This window comes from Berghia stephanieae, chromosome 4, assembly GCF_034508935.2.
Source record: "Berghia stephanieae isolate SIO BIC M18660-M18661 chromosome 4, UCSD_Bste_1.3, whole genome shotgun sequence".
Lineage (NCBI taxonomy): Eukaryota > Metazoa > Mollusca > Gastropoda > Nudibranchia > Aeolidiidae > Berghia > Berghia stephanieae.
The window spans coordinates 91,294,059-91,314,689 of NC_088363.1; the positions used below are offsets into that span (position 1 = coordinate 91,294,059).

At 37.9% G+C, this 20,631-nt stretch overlaps 2 protein-coding genes across 3 annotated transcripts in view; one reads left to right on the forward strand and one right to left on the reverse strand.

Moving 5' to 3' along the window:
• Positions 1–11,048, reverse strand: part of LOC144971574 (putative protein phosphatase 2C T23F11.1) — a 28,047-nt gene extending 16,999 nt beyond the window's left edge. Inside the window, exon 1 of the mRNA XM_078912617.1 lies at positions 10,823–11,048. The gene's annotated coding sequence lies outside the window, so the exon portion shown is untranslated. The remainder of the gene's footprint in view (positions 1–10,822) is intronic.
• Positions 11,049–11,279: 231 nt separating this feature from the next.
• On the forward strand, positions 11,280–20,320 carry LOC144971575 (small integral membrane protein 20-like). 2 transcript variants are annotated; one of them, XR_013645157.1, is made up of 4 exons: positions 11,280–11,694; positions 17,901–17,957; positions 18,930–19,036; positions 19,704–20,320. XR_013645157.1 is itself a non-coding variant. In XM_078912618.1 (3 exons), exons 1-3 carry the CDS (start codon positions 11,586–11,588, stop codon positions 19,745–19,747), a joined length of 210 nt encoding a protein of 69 aa, XP_078768744.1. In that variant the 5' UTR covers positions 11,450–11,585; the 3' UTR covers positions 19,748–20,320. The 2 variants fall into 2 exon arrangements, 1 of the variants encoding a protein (XP_078768744.1); XM_078912618.1 differs by lacking the exon at positions 18,930–19,036 and having other exon boundaries at positions 11,450–11,694.
• Positions 20,321–20,631: the final 311 nt, after the last annotated feature.

Sequence of the window (20,631 nt, forward strand, 5' to 3'; positions counted from 1 at the left end):
ACGAAAATGGGTGAGAATAATCAATTGGTCTCTAATTTAGAAAATATACCCCATTACTAACTTAACCTTACTGTACCATTTATATTGCTGTGTATGTATGTATGTATGTATGTATGTATGTATGTATGTATGTATGTATGTATGTATGTATGTATGTATGTATGTATGTATGTATGTATGTATGTATGTATGTATGTATGTATGTATGTATGTATGTATGTATGCGCGTATTTTCTATTGTCCCAACGACAATCCAATCCAAAATAAACCATCTAAACAAATAATACCAGAAAAGCACTACCCATAATGGACGTAGAAAGGTGTCAGTTTTATTGATCCTCAACTCATTTACTGGCACAATGCACAGGCCGCATTATTAAAGTATCCTTGTGTTAAAACGCCCTTCTCAACAATCCCGCCTCGGGTCGATTCCCTGCCCCCCCCCCCCCCCCCAAAAAAAAAGGACGTTTCTTGGGGGCAGCGTGGCTTAGCGGTACGGTCTTTGCTTCGTACCCGAAAGGTAGCGAGTTCGATCACCCGCCGCTGCATTGTGTAGCCTTGAGCAAGTCATCTCGCCCTAGCTTAATTTGTGGCGCTGCACTGCGGCTGACTCCTGGGGTATTCCTGTCTTCCCTTGGAATAGAGCCTAGAGACAAATTTCCCCTAAGAGATGAATAAAGTGAATTTTGTTTATTTTATATTTTATTTGTCATAGTAAAAACGGGATAAAATTTACTCACTCACAAATTGCCTGAATGCATACATAATAGCCGCGCATTGAAGGGAAACGTTGGAATTACAAACAACACCACAGTAATTTGATAGTATGTTAAAAAAAGAAACAGCTAACAAATCACGGATTCCGCACGCGGGATACGTTGTGAAATATTTTCGGGAACGAAGAAGACAAGTCTGTACATTTCACCAGACACTCCCATATGAAACGTGTGTACAAATAATTAAAAAAAGAATCTTCAGTTAACAAACAATTAAATGCAAGAATACGTAGTATGATCGAACTACAAACGACACCAACGTCAAACCAGGAGAACTGGCCGGACACCTTTCTATCGTTCTCAAAAACCTGACCCGGTGGCCTGCCACAAGTCCGTGGCTCAGCAATTTGACCCTGTTTTCGAAGTGATGAATGAGTTAACCCCTGTCATCCCACAAGGTCAGGGGCAAAGCAAACTGAATTATTAACATTTGTCTCAGCTAAATTCACCCCCCCCCCCCCCCCACCCACACATACTATCATGACAATTTCATTAATAAAATATGTAGTGAAAAGGAATAAACAATAGATATTGTGTATTTTCCCCAAAAAATCTGAAAATATGTCTTTACTGTAAAAATTACTCTCACTCCTGTCATTTGAAAATCTGAATAGATGATGGTACAAGATGGTCAAGAAAAAATACTTTTGACGGACAAGATTTTATTAAAAACAGAGGGTCTTTATACTCTCTTCAATCGATTCTCCTAATTTATGAACACCAAGAAGTGTTACACTAAAAAGGACCAAAAAGAAGTTCACACAAAATTGTTCTACATGAAAAAGATATAGGGGCCTATTTCATCATAATTTTAAAAAAAGTTTAAAGCATTTGAGTAGGTGTGATAGTGTAAGGTTTTTGATTAAGTCAACATTAAAACGAAATAACTTACTTGAGCATTTATATAGCGCAATACCCAGTAAACATGTTCAAGGCGCTTTACAAGGAGTCCCTAGCCAACAGCAACACTTAACATGTAGGACGAGACATGATGACGTCTCTCAGGCGATATTACACTTCTTCTTTCGACATAGACAACGCTACTCATGACCAGGCACTCATTTTACACTTGGGTATACGGTCAGAGAATGTGAATTAAGAGCCTTTTCCAATGACTCCATTATCCGCCTTTCTTAACAGTGGCGAAAAGAATGATGCGGAAAGTATTATTATTATTATTATCACCACCATCGTCACCATCATAATAGTCCATTCATATCCAAATTAGGCGTTTCTCTTTAAAACTGTTTGCTGTATTACAGTGAATTTTTGCATGGCTATTACATATTATGCCCACGGTCAAATAATTTTTTCACTCCGAATTTAATATCCATTGATAATGATAAAAGATCAAGTGATATATTTCAGATACTCAAACTGTAACGGGGACAAAAGATTCCACGTAATATACAGACATGATCGTTGCCTCAATGTTAACCCTTTCCTTACCGACCATTTTCAGAATTTTCCCTAAAATTTCACACCCACCCAACACAAAAATATGTTTTTCTTGAACAGAGATGAAACAAACATATTCTATGCATAATATTGATCAGCAAAATGAACTCTACAACACAGTGTCATGTTTTTCTAGCTATAATAAAACGTTTTTCTTTAAATTGTGTGATTTACAAAAGAAATCTGAATGATAATAGTGCTGTTTGAATCGTAACGAATGTGACGATTTTCCTATAGTTGGTAAGGAGAGGGTTAAATAACTTTTTGTGAACACAAATCACGATTATTGTTATATTTCTCATACACCTATTCATTCATAAAAATAGTATTTTTGTTTGTTTATTTGACATTCCAACTTTTAATTCTTAAGTCTCCGGCAATGGATTTGAAATGCAATAATAATAGAGTGACATTGACATTGAAAAGCATTGCTTTGAAATTATTTAATTACTTAGATCGTGAAGCAAGACCTTGACGATTGTATTGTATTGCGACATCAACAACAATCCCAATAAAAGGACATTCCGCCATGCATTGTATCAACAGACGTGTTATGGAGCAATGGATTACGGAATTCTCACACTACTCCAAGTGACAAGGAAGAAAGGCTAGTCTAATTTATATCGATTCTTTCGACCAGGGTATTATCTGAAGACCTTTCAAATCATTTTATGATCAAGAATTCATCACGTTGCGGCATTTGAAAAATAATAATAATAAAAGAAAGAAAAAAAAGAAGACCCAATGGCGAGAACAACATGGCTGTTTTAAAATCAGCTCTGTAGAGCACCACGAGAGAGGCTGGCTTCACATTTCTAAAGTATTCATCGTGGAAGAACATCATAATATTATATATGCGAAAAGCCCCATTTGGCCGTTCAGCAAAGAGTAAATGTCAGGGGGAAAAGATTTGGATTAATGCTCACCATACACATGACAAGGAATGGCAGTCAGCTGATGGAGGAAGGCATAAAAGAGGTATTCCATAAAGTAAAGCAGAAACGCCAATTTAATGATTGACTGACGTGAATTTCAGACACGACACGCAGGAATTATAAACTGAATCATGAATTTCTGCACACACACACACACACACACACACACTCTCACTCTCTCTCTCTCTCTCTCTCTCTCTCTCTCTCTCTCTCTCTCTCTCTCTCTCTCATAAATAAATAAATAAATAAAGATCCAAGACTGACTTGTGTTATATAAAATGTAAAAATCAAAAGTAGCTTTGGTGATGATGATGAAGATGACGATAATGATGATGCGGGGCGGTGGTTACAAGAGCGGTGGTAGTGATGATGATGATGATGATGATATAGCGGAGGTGTGGCAGTTGCAGCACTTGATTATGATGCGGGGCGGTTGTTGTAGTAGAGGTGGGAGATGATGCAGTTGTAGTTGTAGTAGTGGTGGTGTTAGGGATGATGACGTCAGGGTTGTAGCAGTGGTGGTGGTAGGGATGATAATGTGGTGTGGGTTGTAGTAGTGTGGTGGTAGGGATGGTGTTGTGTGGTTGTAGTACAGGGTTGTCAATTAAGGAGGCAAAAATTTACTGAACTTTTACGCAAACACATAGACCAACCCCGTTCTGAGTGCTTAACCAGTAAAATGACATTAATATGCTTACTTTTTTCCATTTAGCAGCGATTGGAAAATACTCTGAGGGTTTATAACACACTGAATTCCGTAAATATGCCGAAAATTGACAACCTTGATAGTAGTTGTGGTGATAGCGATGATGATGTGGTGGTGGTTGTAATTATGATCGTCATAGGGATGATGATGTGGTGGTTGGTAGTAGCAATGGTGGTGGTGGTAGGTATGACGATGTGGTGATTGTAGAAGTAGTGGTGGTGGTAGGTATGATGATGTGGTGGTTGTAGCAGTGGTGGTGGTTGGAATAATAAGTTGGTGGTGGTTGTAGTAGTAGTTGTGGTGGTAGGGATAATAATAATAATAATAATAATAATAATAATAATAATAATAATAATAATAATAATAATAATAATAATAATAATAATAATAATAAGCATATTTATATAGCGCCTTTCGTCGAAACCTCATAGCGCTTTAAAAAACAAAACAAAAAACAAACAAACAAAAAAACAACAACATTCAACCAAGGTATCAAAGCAATTAAGAGCATTAAAGGGCATCAATACATCATCAATATAAATGTCACATACAATACATTTAAAATTCAATTAAGTAGATATTTCCTGAAAAGATGTGTTTTCTCAGAGGTACGTATGGTTGGAGTAAGTGTTGAATGTAAAGAGGGACAGAAGACTCAAATACACCAAAGCAGATAAGGGCTATTTTATATTCAATTCTAGCCCGGACTTGCAGCCAGTGGAGGATTCGAAGCATGTCATGTGTATCATCGTAATGAGATTTTCCCAGGACTAACCTAGCCGCACAATTCTGATGTGGTGGTGGTTGTAGTAGTGGTGGTGGTAGGGATGGCGATGTAGTAGTGGTTGTAGTAATAGTGGTGGTGGTAGGGATGATGATGTGGTGGCGGTTGTAGTAGTGGTGGTGGTGGTAAGCATGATGATGTGATGGTAGTTGTAGTAGTGGTGTTGGTGGCATGAGTGATGATGTGGTGGTAGTTGTAGTAGTGGTGGTGGTGGGTTCGATAATGCGGTGGTTGTAGTAATAGTTGTAATAGGGATGATGATGTGGTAGTTGTTGTAGTAGTGATGGTGGTAAGGATGATGATACGGTAACGGCTATAGTAGTAGTGGTGGAGGCAGGGATGGTGATGTGGGGGTGGTTGTAGTAATGGTGGCAGTAGGGATGACGATGTCGTGGTGTTGTAATAGTAGTGTTCGTAGGGATGTTGATGTAGTGGTTGTGGTGAGTCATTTTTATCAATAGAAAAAAAATGAAAAAGGTGGAATTGTGATGATGATGGGCGGAGACGAACCACCATTTAGGCGGAAGATTCTCAGCCCTAAGTATCATGTATCATATTTACTTCTTATTTCTTTTGCTTACATTTTTGCAAGCTCGTCTAGCATTTTGAAGTCTATAATAAGAACTTGCATCATTTCCTATCAGGTAATGCTAATGCCTAAGCCTTTTCCTCTCATTAAATAATTTCCACGAGACCTTGAATGTCCATATTATACTCCTCTAATCTTTCACAACTGTTTTGATTAACCAAGGATGTACACGTGAAAACTTTCCATCTCTGCTGTTATTTTTTCTGTCTTAGTCTTAGTGAGTAATCTTAAAACATTCTTATTATATTTTAAAAAAATATTATATACGGACTACTTTTTGGTCTGTTAATCTTAAATATAAACAATCAACAAAAAAACAAAAAACAGATTCATTTACAACCCCTAATGTTTTGTTCATTAGCAAAGAGCTTTCTTCAAAGTCTTGATAAATTCAGGGTCACCTTACCACTACAGGGATCACTGCTGCTACTGCTGAAGATGATGATGATTAAAACAACTACATGGCAGTCACTTACTTATGTGTGTCCGGGAGAGAGAGAGAGAGAGAGAGAGAGAGAGAGAGAGAGAGAGAGAGAGAGAGAGAGAGAGAGAGAGAGAGAGAGAGAGAGAGAGAGAGAGAGAGAGAGAGAGAGAGGAGATGAGAGAGAGGAGGACGAGAGAGAGAAGAGAAGAGAGAGATGAGAGAGGGAGAAGAGAGATGACGAGAGAGAGAGATGAGAAGGCGGAAGACAGAATGGAGAGAGAAGAGAGAGATGAGAGAGAAGATGAGAGGAGATGAGAGAGAGAGAGATGAGAGAGATGAGAAGAGAGAGATGAGAGAGAAGAGAGAGAGGATGAGAGTAGAGACGAAGAAGAACAGAGAGAGAGAGAGAGAGAGAGGAGAGAGGAGAGAGAGAGAGAGAGAGAGAGAGAGAGAGAGAGAGAGAGAGAGGGGAGAGAGAGAGAGAGAGAGAGAAGAGAGAGAGAGAGAGAGAGAGAGAGAGAGAGAGAGAGAGAGAGAGAGAGAGAGAGAGAGGAAGAGAGAGAGAGAGAGAGAGAGAGAGAGAGAGAGAGAGAGAGAGAGAGGGGTTGAGTGGGCGGGGCACTGGGTTCATACCACAGACATATGACTAGACTGCCAACGAAGAGGCATTTCCCCTGGGTCGATCTGATCGGCTGTGTCATACCAGAAGTGGCTCTTTTCATTTGATAAATAGGCAGATCCACACTATCAATACACTCTTCTTGTCTGATGATTAGTTAAGCGAGGCGCTATCTTTTGCTATTTTCCCTCGCCTCGATTCAAAAGTAATCGACTTTTTCAGCAGATATTTCTAATGGAGTTATTGACTTATATTTACAAAACCACCATGCTTCATACATGTTGCTTTTATAAATGCAATAATCGAGCTGCAAATGATAGCAGTTTCCATAGATAAGATCAAACAAGGGAAGTGATCATCATTATTTCTTGTTAATATATCTGTATCGCTGCTATATCTTATCTTATTTTGATATCGAAAATTTCTGATATCGCCCAACTAGTGTGTAAAAAAAAGACGGAAGAAACTTTGGACCTGTTCATCGTAAACAGCTTGTTTATATTTGCTATAAAATAAATACTTTTATGTTATTTCGAAACCAAAAAAATATTTTTCGTGACAATTATTAATTGGAAAAATCATACATATCATACATAACAGCTTGAAATGAAACTTTAAAAATTGACGCTTAAAAGTCTGCAGTAAAAGGGTCCATCGTTCCATAGGAATTTTAAAATCTAGTTTTAAACTAATTAAGCATTGATAAGGGAAAAAGTAGTGTGAATTTTATAAGCCTAAAGCCATTATCATCGAGATAAAGATTCATATTGTAGCAACTCTTATGATTGCAAAAATCACAAAGACTTCAGAGAGTATTTTATAGAGATTTAAGAGGTATCTAAGGTAAACACTTGTGATTTAGACCAGTACTCCATTAAAATGGAAATGGCTCTGCGCATGGCAGGAGTCATCGTATTTTAACAAATAAAAAGATGTCCATGCCCACTTTGTTTAAGATCCTTTTTTTTATGTCCATGATTCACACCCAGTGGTGAATGTCCTCATATTTCATCTCTCACGCTCACCATCATCTAGTCCTGTTTAAAAGTCACTCCTACAAATCCCATAACGATATAATCTGACTCCCAAATTAAAATTTATAGTTGAACAATTTTTTCTGCATAAAAATGTAAAAGGCATAGTGACATTTATCTGCACCGCGGTTGGTGGCGTAAGTCAATACACGGTTTATCTGCACATGGATGGCTGTGTGGGTTAACAGTTTACCTGCATGACAGGTGGCAGTAAATGTTTATAATATGATTATAATAACAATAATAATAATAATAATAATAATAAGAAGAAGAAGAAGATGAAGAAGAAGAAGAAGAATATGAAGAAGAAGAAGAAGAAGAAGAAGAAGAAAAAAAGCATCACAAATACTATTCACAAATACTATTGCTGTGTTCTTAGATAATCAATCAACCCATTGTTTGACAGAACACCAGATTGCGACCACTGATCTCCAACCCCAATCATGGCAAAACACCCGATTGCGACCGGTGATTCCCCATATCAAGTGCTTTGTTTTGAAGCTCTTTTTGGTTGGGAAAATACATTACTATATATAAAAAATGCGAATTTCCAAAAGTATGAATGAAAGTGAATGGAGCAGGCACTAATGTTGATATTAACAAGAAATGAAGTTTGAGGAGGCAATGGGGGCTCAAACCCGCCACTTTACCGGTACGACAACTCCGCCTGGCCGGGGAGATCGTGACTCTACCATATGAGCTATCCACGACCCTCAAAAAAGTCGCTTCAAACCTTTGTCTAACTAGAGCCTCTCTCCCCGACTTTTTGAGGTCACGGGTTTAACACACACAAACGCTGCGAAGTTAATTGGCCAGCATTTAAGCTTAATAGCCAATATTCTCAACACAAACATGTAACATAGAAACGATTGAGACATTGAGTATGCTCCGGTATTTGGGGTAAATATTTAATTCAGAAAAGTGAATGGAGCAGGCACTTATGTTGATAATAACAAGAACTGAAGTGAGTAGGAAAGTGCCAGAAGACAACAGAGAATAAAGGCCGCGGCAGCGATGGGGGCTCGAATCCACGACCTTAGCAGCATTTGTCTATGTTGAACCCGTGACCTCAAGAAGTCGGGGAAAGAGGCTCATTCTACAATTTTCTCTTTGTTTAAAAAATTATTTTACTTTTTTTTTGGGGGGGGGGGGGGGGATGGGGGTGGTGGTTATTATCTAGCTGTAGAATGTGCTTCCTCCCAGTCTTCGTAGAACTGGCAGAATGATAAAAGATGGTGCTGAACTCTCGCAAATAGGTGACCAAATGAATTTCGAGAACGGAAACCAGAAACTGTTTGGTGAAATAGAGTTCAAGTTTATATCCCTGAGCGTTTGGAGAAATAGTCACTTTGAAAAAAAAATATGTTGATTTGTGACAGATTTCAGTGTCATTCTCATGTTAAGGACACCAAATAACACAGATATATAATCGGTTTGTGAGTTAGGTGTGATAGTGATAGTGCTTGTTGCTTGACTTTTAATTGGAAGGTCCTGGGTTCAAATCCCAACATGGACCAACTTTTTTATTTTAATACTAATTTTTTAAACTTCTTATTATCTGTTTTTTTTTTAAAATATTATTATTTTTTAAAATTTCCTTTTTTTTTCAAAGCTTATTTATTGATTTGTTTATTTATCATCATTCATCTTCTTACTGTGTTACATTCATCTTCTTCATTTTTTTTTTTCATTAATATGTCATTATCATTTCGGACTGAACTGTAATGTCCCCCAAGCTATTATCACTGTACAGTAAAAATAGTAAATGAGGCTATATTCACCGTATGTATCAGCCAATCAGAAGCACTATTATCCATTGAGTCCCTACCACTAGCGCTACTAGTAGTATAATATAGCATAATTGCATTGGTTGTAAGGACTCAGTGGGTGGTAGTACTACCCACTGAGTCCTTACCAACAGTGCAGTTATCCATCTAGTCCCTACCACCAGCACTATTATTATTGTCCATTGAGACCCTAGCCCTACTACCAGTATATCACTCATAAACAAAGAAGAAAAATACGCAAGAATTAGTAAAATCGTCAGTGACCATTCTGACGGTGACATACGTACATGGTTCTATTATTTCCTTAGCACTTCTATACCTTTTGGGTGCCTTTTCTTTCTCTTCCACTCACCCCCCCCCCCCCCCATCTTTTTATTTTTTTAATTTCCCTTTTGGTGAATTTTCACCAGCACAGTTCATGAGCTGAAATTTAATAGAAGGAGGTGGGGTGGAGATACACAAAAATTCTGAAAAAAAATTTCAACATTTCGATTTTTGAGACGATATTTTGTATGAAGTACTGCAACATAGCTAGGTAAAATTATACCTATCAAGATAGTAACAACATACGGTGACAATTGCCTACCCAGATATCACCGTATGGTGAACATGGTCTACCACACCATTGTCACCGTACAGTGAAAATTGCCTACCAACATATCATTGCATGGTGAAAATAGCCTACCACAATATTATCACTGTACGGTGAAAATAACCTTCCAAGCTATTTTGACTGTAAATAGCAGCTTATTTATCATTTTCATCAGTATACATTACCATGTTTTATCATTATTATAATAATTAGATTCCCTCTAACAGAGCAATATTTAATGCCTGCCTTATACTGTACTAAGGGGCCGTACTGTGCTGTACATAATGGGTTCTACTCAGGGGAGACCTTCCAAAAGCTCCTCCAACTAGCAGTTCTTTCAATTTGTATTTTCACTCTGGATCTTTCATGCGTTTATTTATTCAATTTGTCAATAATATATAGTAGCATTTTAAAAAGTCTAGAACAAACCTTGATAGATTGAATTTCATAATACGACCATTGCTTTGGTTTTCTCTCGCCATTTTGTTTTGCGAAGTATTGAAATCAGTCCTAGGTTTGTAATGGTGTTGGTTTTTCCTATTAGGAATAGTAAAAGGCACTTGGTTTTATTTTTCCTTAGGGTTAGTTGAGGGAATATTTGAGTTGCTTCCCTTAGCACGAGGAGCTTTCGGAAGGTCTCCCTTGTCAGTAGCCTATAGATAACCGCGAGATTTTTGTTCAATTCTGAATGGATTTGTAAAGAGGGGGGGGGGGGGGGGGGGGGAAGCCATATTTCCAAGACCCAAATTATTTATTATTAGTGATAACTAGGTGTGATATTGATATCTAGAGAGATAGTGAGCCTAAGTAACTTACTTTTTTAAGACTCGTATCCAACACAACGGGCAGGGCAGACGTGTCAGCATGAGTCTGAGATCGGGTCCCTACCTTTTTTTTCTCCGAGACTGGAATTTTGGAAACAAACCTCTACAACGATGTGCTTAAAAAGGAGCGATTACATGTTCACCGCTTTATGCATTATTGTTATACTCAAGAGGTGGCCATTTCAACCACTTTCACTTGTCATACGAACATGCCTCTGGCCCAGACTCGATCAATTCATCAATTGTCTATCAATATCAAACGTCTCTATCTCTCTCAACTCGATTGCTACTCACCTTAACTCCTTAGTTCTGTGTTATCTGTATAATCTCTAGAAAATGCTCAATATGACGGTTATATCTGATCACAAGATCATTACATATTATATCCACAATTTTAGTAACCTACACATTATGATGGTCAAGTTGTCATTGATAAAAAAGATCAATAACTGGAGAGCCTCTTCACTAATCAAAACAATGAAAGTAGTACGTATGAACGAAATAGTGTGATGTGTTATAAGCCTTCATTTATTCCATTTTATAAAATTATGACATTTCACACCCAACTATAGTTTTGAATACAGTTTGAAACTGTATCATTCAAATAAAATACAAATTTGCGGTTGGCAATAGAAACTAATTAGTGCGCATTTATTTTTAAGAAACCCATGACATCATGATTATACACAGATAACTTCAGCTGAAACTTCATCATAATTTTTGTTTTGTCACTTTAACCCCGTCTTTGAAAGGCCTTTACAAGTGTTAGATTATGCCGTATCAAGCTAGTTAAAAATTTTTCCCTAGAGTTATGTTGTAAAATAAACAAATTTATTAGCTAAATTTGCGCTGTTGGAAGTACCCGTTGCTACTAAAAGGGGACATAATTATCAATAACTTCAAAAAAGAAGTGCGATTGAATTTTACTTCCACTACTTCCACTTTCGATATCGATGTTTGCCCTTATCTTGACACTTCAAACAACATTCGAAGCCAATATCAACAGGCAAGTCGCTGTACCCACCGTTTTGTTATCGTGGATTTTTAAAAGACAAAAATGTCTCAAAATTTGAAAAATATTGCAGTTATTGGTGCCCTAGTCGGCGGAATTGCTTTGGCATCTTACCCAATCATTATTGCTCCCTATCTCAATCCTGGTTCTTGGGGTAAGTTTTCAGTTTCTCAGTTCAGTCAGTCAACACAATAGTGTTGGCTGTCGTCATTTATCAGACTGTCAGGCATGTCTGCCAATAAAGAAAAATGATTATTGGCATCTTTTATAACGATATTTAGTTTTTTCGTGTGTGTTTCCGAGCCCCTCTTCCCCCCACCAAAAAAAACAAAACACGAAAAACATATAGTATAGAGAGCTGCGCCGGTGTTACCCTTAGCCTTTAGCTTCTATACCAGGACAAATCATTCGTTTGGACAGAAAAATAAATAAAAAAAAACTTACCGCTTACCGTCAAAAGCAGTTTAGATTTGAAGATACATTTGTTTTCTATCAAAAAACATTCGGTACTAGACAATCCTTGATGAATATCAAAAGTTGTGTTTGAAATTATATCCTAAATATTTTCATGATTCATTCCTCGCTAAATCGTGTGTGTTTTTCGTCTGATTCAATGGTTGGTGCCCCCTAGTGCCTGCCGCCTGCCGCGCAAAACAAAGGTTTTTAAAAAAGTTTATTGAGAAAAAGATACGGAAAAAAGTGTCCCTAGATAGGTATGCAATTTGGTGCATAAGTGCAGTAAAAATTGGTGCGCAAAATTAGTTCGTAGAGGATGCGAGACTGTGTGTGTGTGTGGTGTGTATGTGTGTGTGTGTGTGTGAGTATGTGTGTGTGTGTCTCTTTCTTTCTTCCTTTTTTTTTGGGAGTGCCTACGTACACGGTAACGGGGCATCTAGCCTCAGGATCTATGTACACGTAAACCGGTTTACCGTTGCAACATTCTGTCAGTGATGGTCCTCGCTGTCGTGACCGCGCGCGCTCGTGTGTGTGTGTGTGTGTGTGTGTGTGAATTTTTTTTTTTTTAATCAAAACAATTTTAACCATTAATGGCGAGATTCCATCTTACACTCCCCAAACTCCAGATCTTAATCTTAATGTTATCATTAAAAGACAAGCTTTGCGATTTATAGTTTAATTGAAGCCCGAGTCGAAATATACTCTTACTACTGTTCTCTTGGTGGAAACGATTTATTCTGCATAAGCAATCTGGAGAGAAAAAATCAGTGTCACTGTAAAAGGTTAAAAGTTCACGAAGTACGCACCGTGAACACCGCTGTAACAATCCTTTGATCTACGTCATCAGGCAACCCATTGTTTCTTTCATCTTTTCCCATTCCCCCTTACTATCCCCCCATCCCACCTCTCTCTCTCTCTCTCTCTCTCTCTCTCTCTCTTCTCTCTCTCTCTCTCTCTCTCTCTCTCTCTCTCTCTCTCTCTCTCTCTCTCTTGTCATAGTGTTATCCCTCCCCCTTCCCATCTCAATGTAAAATGAAAACGTTCTGCTGTTTGCAGATACATGTATGATTGTTTTGTTTTCTCTCTCTCACTAGGCTAGGATTAAAAACCAAGACATCAGGTAATGGGTGTCTAATGCCAAAGTATAGATTCTCTCTTTGGCCAATTTAGTCACGTATGTGGCAGCCCAGCTATTTATTATGTTCTGCCTATAACACACAATAAGTGGGATTCTGGGGGTGGGTACGAAAGAACTCAAGGTCATAAGTAACCGTGCACAAGAGCTGTATAGGGAATTGGTTTCTGGGGGTCTTGCAAATACCAAATATTTTATGGAAAGCTCTTTCGAACTCCAAGACGTCTGGTTTGTTTTGCTATCTTGGAACAAACGAAACAGAGATGTCTTGAGGTGTGACCTAGTTGTCTGATTTTGTGACCTCGATGTAAGGTATTGTGACCTAGATGTATCCTTTTGTTAGTGCAAGCCATGCGGGTAAGTACAGCGATAGCTTGCCAGTTGAGGAAAAAAAGGAAGAAGCAACATATCCGCATTTGAAAAACAAAACAAAAAAACTGAAAAAACAAAACAACTTAACCTTTTAAAGGCGAATATCAATCTTACTTGGACCAAAAATAAAATCTTACCGTTTTCATCAAAAGACAAAAAACAAATTACAATTTAAAAACTTGAGCTTTTATATAGAGCAATATCCACCCAACGTGCTCAAAGCGCTTTTTATCAATATTCTTACTGCTCTTATGGTGGAAACGTTTTTTTTCTGCGTTAAAAAATAATATAAATGAAGACTATTATTTGAAAAACAAAAAAATCAGTGTCACTGGCAAAGGGTTAATTGCAGTACTCCTGCATCCTGTGAGACTCCTACGGCACTTGCTAATCATAAAAAAGGAAATAGCAGCAATCAACAATATTAAGGTGAAAAAAAAGTGGGTGGGGGGGGGGGGGGGGGGGAGCAAACCCAGTAGCAATGCAACCTTTTAGCGGCGAAATTCGATCTTCGACCTTACACCAAATCTTCTATCATCAAAAAACAAGTAACGGCAAAACTATTATAGACAATTGAAGTCCGAGTTGCGATAGTCTGACTACTCTCTTGGTGGAAACGCTGTATTCCCCGTTAACAATAATAAAGATAAAAGCAAACTATTATCTAAAAGCAAAAAATTAGCTTCGCTGTTAAGGGGTTAAGAACACCTGCAACTGCAACTGCCAGCATCCTTGAGATGCTCTACGTCACCAAGGTCACCAATCGACACGTCTCCCTCTCGTCGGCATGCACCCCCCCCCCCCCCTCCACTCTTTCAAGGTGGTGGTGGCGGCGGATAAAAAAGGCCTTTTTCTCTTTCCTTCAATCAACTGGTCTGCTGGTGGACCCTAGGCCTCTCTACAAGTCCAAGAAATAATACTCACTTTTTCTCTGCTCCAACGAAAATATCTACCCCTACCGGTCTAATTATTTGTAGCAGACGACAAATTTCTCAAAACGGTCACGTGACACTATAAAAACAACACAGGAAGTCCATGAAAGCTTATTTACGGCATTTCCTTTGAACCGTGTTAACAACAAAATTTCGTTTTCATTCGACTCAACGGGTCAGATTGGCCGGTATTTTTTTAACGAACTCAAGTTCTGAAAAATCAAAATGTTTCTTAGAAAGTTGAAAGATGCTAGTTTTTGAAACAGAGGTAGGTTTTTAAAAAAAATCTTTATATTTTACGTGAATGCATGCTCAAGGCGAGTTGGACGTGCAGCGGAGGTTGGTAGGCCAAAGGCCCACCTCTCTAGTACTTATTTATCACATATCTAGACGCAGGCTAGCTATTTTTATTTGTTTTGCAGGTTTTTCAATAAAACTTTGCGCAATAGTTTGAATAGATTCATTTTTTTTTCATTGATACAGGCATTTCTCTCCCTCAAATTCATGTGAATATATATACGAATGAAGATCTTTGCAACATATCATAGAGAGGTGGGCCTTTGGCCTACCAACCTCCGCTGCACGTCCAACTCGCCTTGAGCATGCATTCACGTAAAATATAAAGATTTTTTTTAAAAACCTACCTCTGTTTCAAAAACTAGCATCTTTCAACTTTCTAAGAAACATTTTGATTTTTCAGAACTTTAGTTCGTAAAAAAATACCGGCCAATCTGACCCGTTGAGTCGAATGAAAACGATATTTTGTTGTTTACACGGTTCAAAGGAATGCCGTAAATAAGCTTTCATGGACTTCCTGTGTTGTTTTTACAGTGTCACGTGACCGTTTTGAGAAATTTGACGTCTGCTACAAATAATTAGACCGGTAGGGGGTAGATATTTTCGTTGGAGCAGAGAAAAAGTGAGTATTATTTCTTGGACTTGTAGAGAGGCCTAGGGTCCACCAGCAGACCAGTTGATTGAATGAAAGAGAAAAAGGCCTTTTTTATCCGCCGCCACCACCACCTTGAAAGAGTGGAGGGGGGGGGGGGGGGGTGCATGCCGACGAAAGTGTCGCTTGGTGACCTTGGTGACGTAGAGCATCTCAAGGATACTTGCAGTTGCAGGTGTTCTTAACCCCTTAACAGCGAAGCTAATTTTTTGCTTTTAGATAATAGTTTGCTTTTATCTTTATTATTGTTAACGGGGAATACAGCGTTTCCACCAAGAGAGCAGTCAGACTATCGCAACTCGGACTTCAATTGTCTATAATCGTTTTGCCGTTACTTGTCTTTTGATGATAGAAGATTTGGTGTTAGGTCAAAGATCGAATTTCGCCGCTAAAAGTTTGCATTGCTACTGGGTTTGCTCTTCCCCCCCCCCCCCCCCCCCCACCTTTTTTTTTCTTCTTTTTTTTTCACCTTAGTATTGTTGATTGCTGCTATTTCCCTTTTTATGATTAGCAAGTGCCGTAGGAGTCTCACAGGATGCAGGAGTACTGCAATTAACCCTTTGCCAGTGACACTGATTTTTTTGTTTTCAAATAATAGTCTTCATTTATATTATTTTTTAACGCAGAAAAAAAAAAGTTTCCACCATAAGAGCAATAAGAATATTGATAAAAAGCACTTTGAGCACGTTGGGTGGATATTGCTCTATATAAAAGCTCAAGTTTTTAAATTGTAATTTGTTTTTTGTCTTTTGATGAAAACGGTAAGATTTTATTTTTGGTCCAAGTAAGATTGATATTCGCCTTTAAAAGGTTAAGTTGTTTTGTTTTTTTCAGGTTTTTTTGTTTTGTTTTTCAAATGCGGATACGCTGCTTCTTCATTTTTTTTCCTCAACTGGCAAGCTATCGCTGTACTTACCCGCATGGCTTGCACACACAAAAGGATACATCTAGGTCACAAAACCTTACATCGAGGTCACAAAATCAGACAACTAGGTCACACATCAAGACATCTCTGTTTCGTTTGTTCCAAGATAGCAAAACAAACCAGACGTCTTGGAGTTCGAAAGAGCTTTCCATAAAATATTTGGTATTTGCAAGACCCCCAGAAACCAATTCCCTATACAGCTCTTGTGCACGGTTACTTATGACCTTGAGTTCTTTCGTACCCACCCCCCAAAATCCCACTTATTGTGTGTTATAGGCAGAACATAATAAATAGCTGGGCTGCCACATGCGTGACTAAATTGGCCAAAGAGAGAATCTATACTTTGGCATTAGACACCCATTACCTGATGTCTTGGTTTTTAATCCTAGCCTAGTGAGAGAGAGAGAAAACAAAACAATCATACATGTATCTGCAAACAGCAGAACGTTTTCATTTTACATTGAGATGGGAAGGGGAAGGGATAACACTATGACAAGAGAGAGAGAGAGAGAGAGAGAGAGAGAGAGAGAGAGAGAGAGAGAGAGAGAGAGAGAGAGAGAGAGAGAGAGAGGGGAGAGAGAGAGAGGTGGGCGGGGGGATGGGGGGATAGTAAGGGGGAATGGGAAAAGATGAAAGAAACAATGGGTTGCCTGATGACGTAGATCAAAGGATTGTTACAGCGGTGTTCACGGTGCGTACTTCGTGAAATTTTAACCCTTTACAGTGACACTGATTTTTTTTCCTCCAGATTGCTTATGCAGAATAAATCGTTTCCACCAAGAGAGCAGTAGTAAGAGTATATTTCGACTCGGGCTTCAATTAAACTATAAATCGCAAAGCTTGTCTTTTAATGATAGCATTAAGACTAAGATCTGGAGTTTGGGGAGTGTAAGATGGAATCTCGCCATTAATGGTTAAAATTGTTTTGATTTTTTAAAAAATAACACACACACACACACACACGAGCCCGTGCGGTCACGACAGCGAGGACCATCTATTGCTTGTGTTGCAACGGTAAACCAGTTTACGTGTACGCAGATCCTGAGGCTAGATGCCCCGTTACCGTGTACGTAGGCACTCCCAAAAAAAAAAAAAAGAAAGAGACACACACACTCACACACACACACACACACACAGTCTCGCATCCGCTACGAACTAATTTTGCGCACCAATTTTTACTGCACTAATGCACCAAATTGCATACCTATCTAGGGACACTTTTTTCCGTACTTTTTCTCAATAAACTTTTTAAAAAACCTTTGTTTTGCTTGCACGGCACCGGCACCAGACGGAAACCCACACGATTTCGCGAGGAATGAATCATGAAAATATTTAGGACAACTTTTGAAATTCATCAAGGATTGTCTAGTACCGAATGTTTTTTGATAGAAAACAAATGCATCTTTAAATCTAAACCGCTTTTGACGGTTAGCGGTAAGTTTTTTATTTATTTTTCTGTCCAAACGAATGATTTGTCCTGGTATAGAAGCTAAGTATTGGTAACACCGGCTCACCTCTCTAGTACAGTTTTCCACATTATGTCATACTATTTAGTAATTTGTTTTTGACTACTATTTCCACCTCATTGCAGCTGAAGTTCAAAAGCAAGGAAGGAAGGGCATAGATGTGGAGAAAATTCAGCCTGGAGGTGAGAATTGTATTAGTATAACATGTGATAGTTGAGCATACCATCACAGCACCTGCTCATCAATCAGGGTACTGAAATGGACTTTTCCCTCTGCTTTATCTTGCTTTAATGATGATAATAATAAATAATTATATAGATTTATAGTGCGCCAAACATCCCTTCATCTGATGGGCTCTGGGTGCATAACATAGATCAAGCCCTAACGCAGTACACAAACAACGCTAATTTCTACATATAATCAAAAGAAAGTCTGTCTGAATAAGAATGTCTTCAATTGACGCTTGAAATCCTCAAGTGAAGACGAAGAACGTATCTCAAGTAGTAGCAAATTCCAGAACCTTGGACCAGAATGCTGAAAGGCGCGTTAACCAACCTTCACTCGACAGCGGAGTATTTTGAATTTGAGGTCGTTCGTTGATCAAAGTGATTGCTGTGGGATGTACCGTTCAATGAGGATTGAGAGATATGTTAGTGTCGAGCCTTCCAAGCATTTGAATACAATAGTTGAAGATTTATATTTAATGCGCTGGTTCTCTGGCATCCAATGCAGCTGTCGTATTAGTTCTGGAGCTGCAGTTTTCCTGTCTTTCTACAGAACAATGCGGGCTGCCATGTTCTGTACTTTCTGGAGTTTATTTTGTCCTTTGAGACCAACAATCAGTACATTGCAATAATCCATTTTCAGGAATCTCAAAGATGTTACCAATTTGTTGCAGGTTTCCCTATTAATTAATGGTCTGATTGTTCTGATGTTTCTTAGAATGCAGATAGCACTTGTTCTCACATTGTTAATATGTTTTTTCATAGACAGATCACTTTCCACGGTGATACCGAGATTTTTTAATGATGTGAGTTGTATTTTATCATTATCATTGATTGTCAGTGCCAGTGTAGATGGATCTGTCTTATTATTGGTACTAGCAATGGATAAGGCTTCGGTCTTATCGCCATTTAATTTTAATCTATTTGCAGACATCCATCTCATCACATGGTTGATGCATTGTTCATAAACAGTGAACTTTGAAACAATATCGGATTGCAAACACATGCTATACATCTGGGTATCATCAGCGTACATGGTAAGCAAGAGAATGTTGCTCTAAAATTCTCACAACAGGGGAAGTGTAAAGCACGAAAAGGACTGGACCTAAAACGGATCCCTGAGGTACACCAAAATGAAGATCACGCCCTGAAGAAGTTACTTTTCCAATTTAAACTAATCGAGTTCTTTGAGTGAGATATGATAAAACCAGTTTAGAGCAGTGCCCGATATGCCGAAAGGAACTTGTAGTCTTCGAAGTAGTATAGCATGGTCGATGGTGTCAAAGGCCACCGAAAGATCGAGAAGACTAAGGATGGTGGTTTTTCCTTGATCAATGACATACAGCAAGTCTTTTGTGATTCTCATCAATGCAGTTTCTGTGCTATGATTTTGCCAGTAGGCCGATTGATAGCATTCGTCAAGGTTATTATGTTTCACATGACATGAAAGTTGTCTTAGAACAATCTTTTCTAGAATTTTGGAAATGAATGGTAGATTCGAAACGGGCCTACAGTTTAAAAAATTATCACTGTCAAGTCCCGCTTTCTTCAACAATGGTTTCACCAAAGCTTTCTGGGAAACTCCCATCCTTAATGACCATGGTCCCACCTAATGTATTTTTCCAATCATTGAATTATTTCTATCAAAAGTGTATTTTGTTTAATTATTTTTTTATTTTTTTTTTCATTGTTATATTTTTACAGGTATGAAAGTTTGGTCAGATCCGTTTGAGAAGAGAAAAGAATAAAAGACTGTCAAATGAAGGAAAAGTTTGACAAAACCTGTTTATATTTCTATTCATATTCCAAAGTTCGAAAGGAATTGAGTTCCCTTTGCTAACTATAAATATTATTTCCCCTGGTTGTTTGATAATGTGCAGTTAAAGATGAGAAAGATTATTATTTGATCTGCGTTATGAAAGCAGTAAGCGTGGGGAAGTATTGCTGTGCACATATATAAATATAATTTCAACTGGCATCTTTTGTGTCAACTTCAAATCTATGGAACATACAATGTAAACAAGAAAGGATAATGAAAACAACACTTGCAGTTTTTGGTTTGCGCCAATAGATGTAATCACTGATTCATGTTGTGTCAAGTTACTTCTTTCAAATTCAGTCTCATTTGATGGATTAATGGAATGATGTGTGTTACAAGAAACAAGTAATTTATTTTGAGTGTAGTGTAAAAGTAAATAGTTAATGTGAAAACTAACAGTAAAAGATTTAAATCGTGATTGTAAATGTAATTAATATTATGGTTTGAATTTTTTTTTTCCAAACGTTCCTGTAATAAAATTTTGACACATTATTTTATCATATTTAAGACTAATGTGTTGGTACTTAAAAACTGCTTGCTTGTTTTTGTATGTCGTTTTTTCCTTCTTTTGTGTTTGTGTGTGTTTTTTGTCCATTATAAATTCAATACAGTTTCTAATTTTAAATATTTTTTTTTTAAGTTTTGACTTACCGTGTACTTATGTATTTGCAATTCTGATTACTCAAACTAATTGTTATGACCTCTTTATTGTAATGGAAAAACTCTATATTCCATTTCAACAAGATCAAAATAAGCCCATAATTGCTCTCCGTTATCGGACCTGCAACACTGTACACGTAGGAACGACTATAT

Excerpts from the sequence above, each read along its gene's own strand:
- LOC144971575 (XM_078912618.1), top strand. The coding sequence starts at position 11,586 with ATGTCTCAAAATTTGAAAAATATTGCAGTTATTGGTGCCCTAGTCGGC. Across the intron at positions 11,695-17,900 it reads TCTCAATCCTGGTTCTTGGG|CTGAAGTTCAAAAGCAAGGA; the intron begins GTAAGTTTTCAG and ends ACCTCATTGCAG. Across the intron at positions 17,958-19,703 it reads GGAGAAAATTCAGCCTGGAG|GTATGAAAGTTTGGTCAGAT; the intron begins GTGAGAATTGTA and ends ATATTTTTACAG.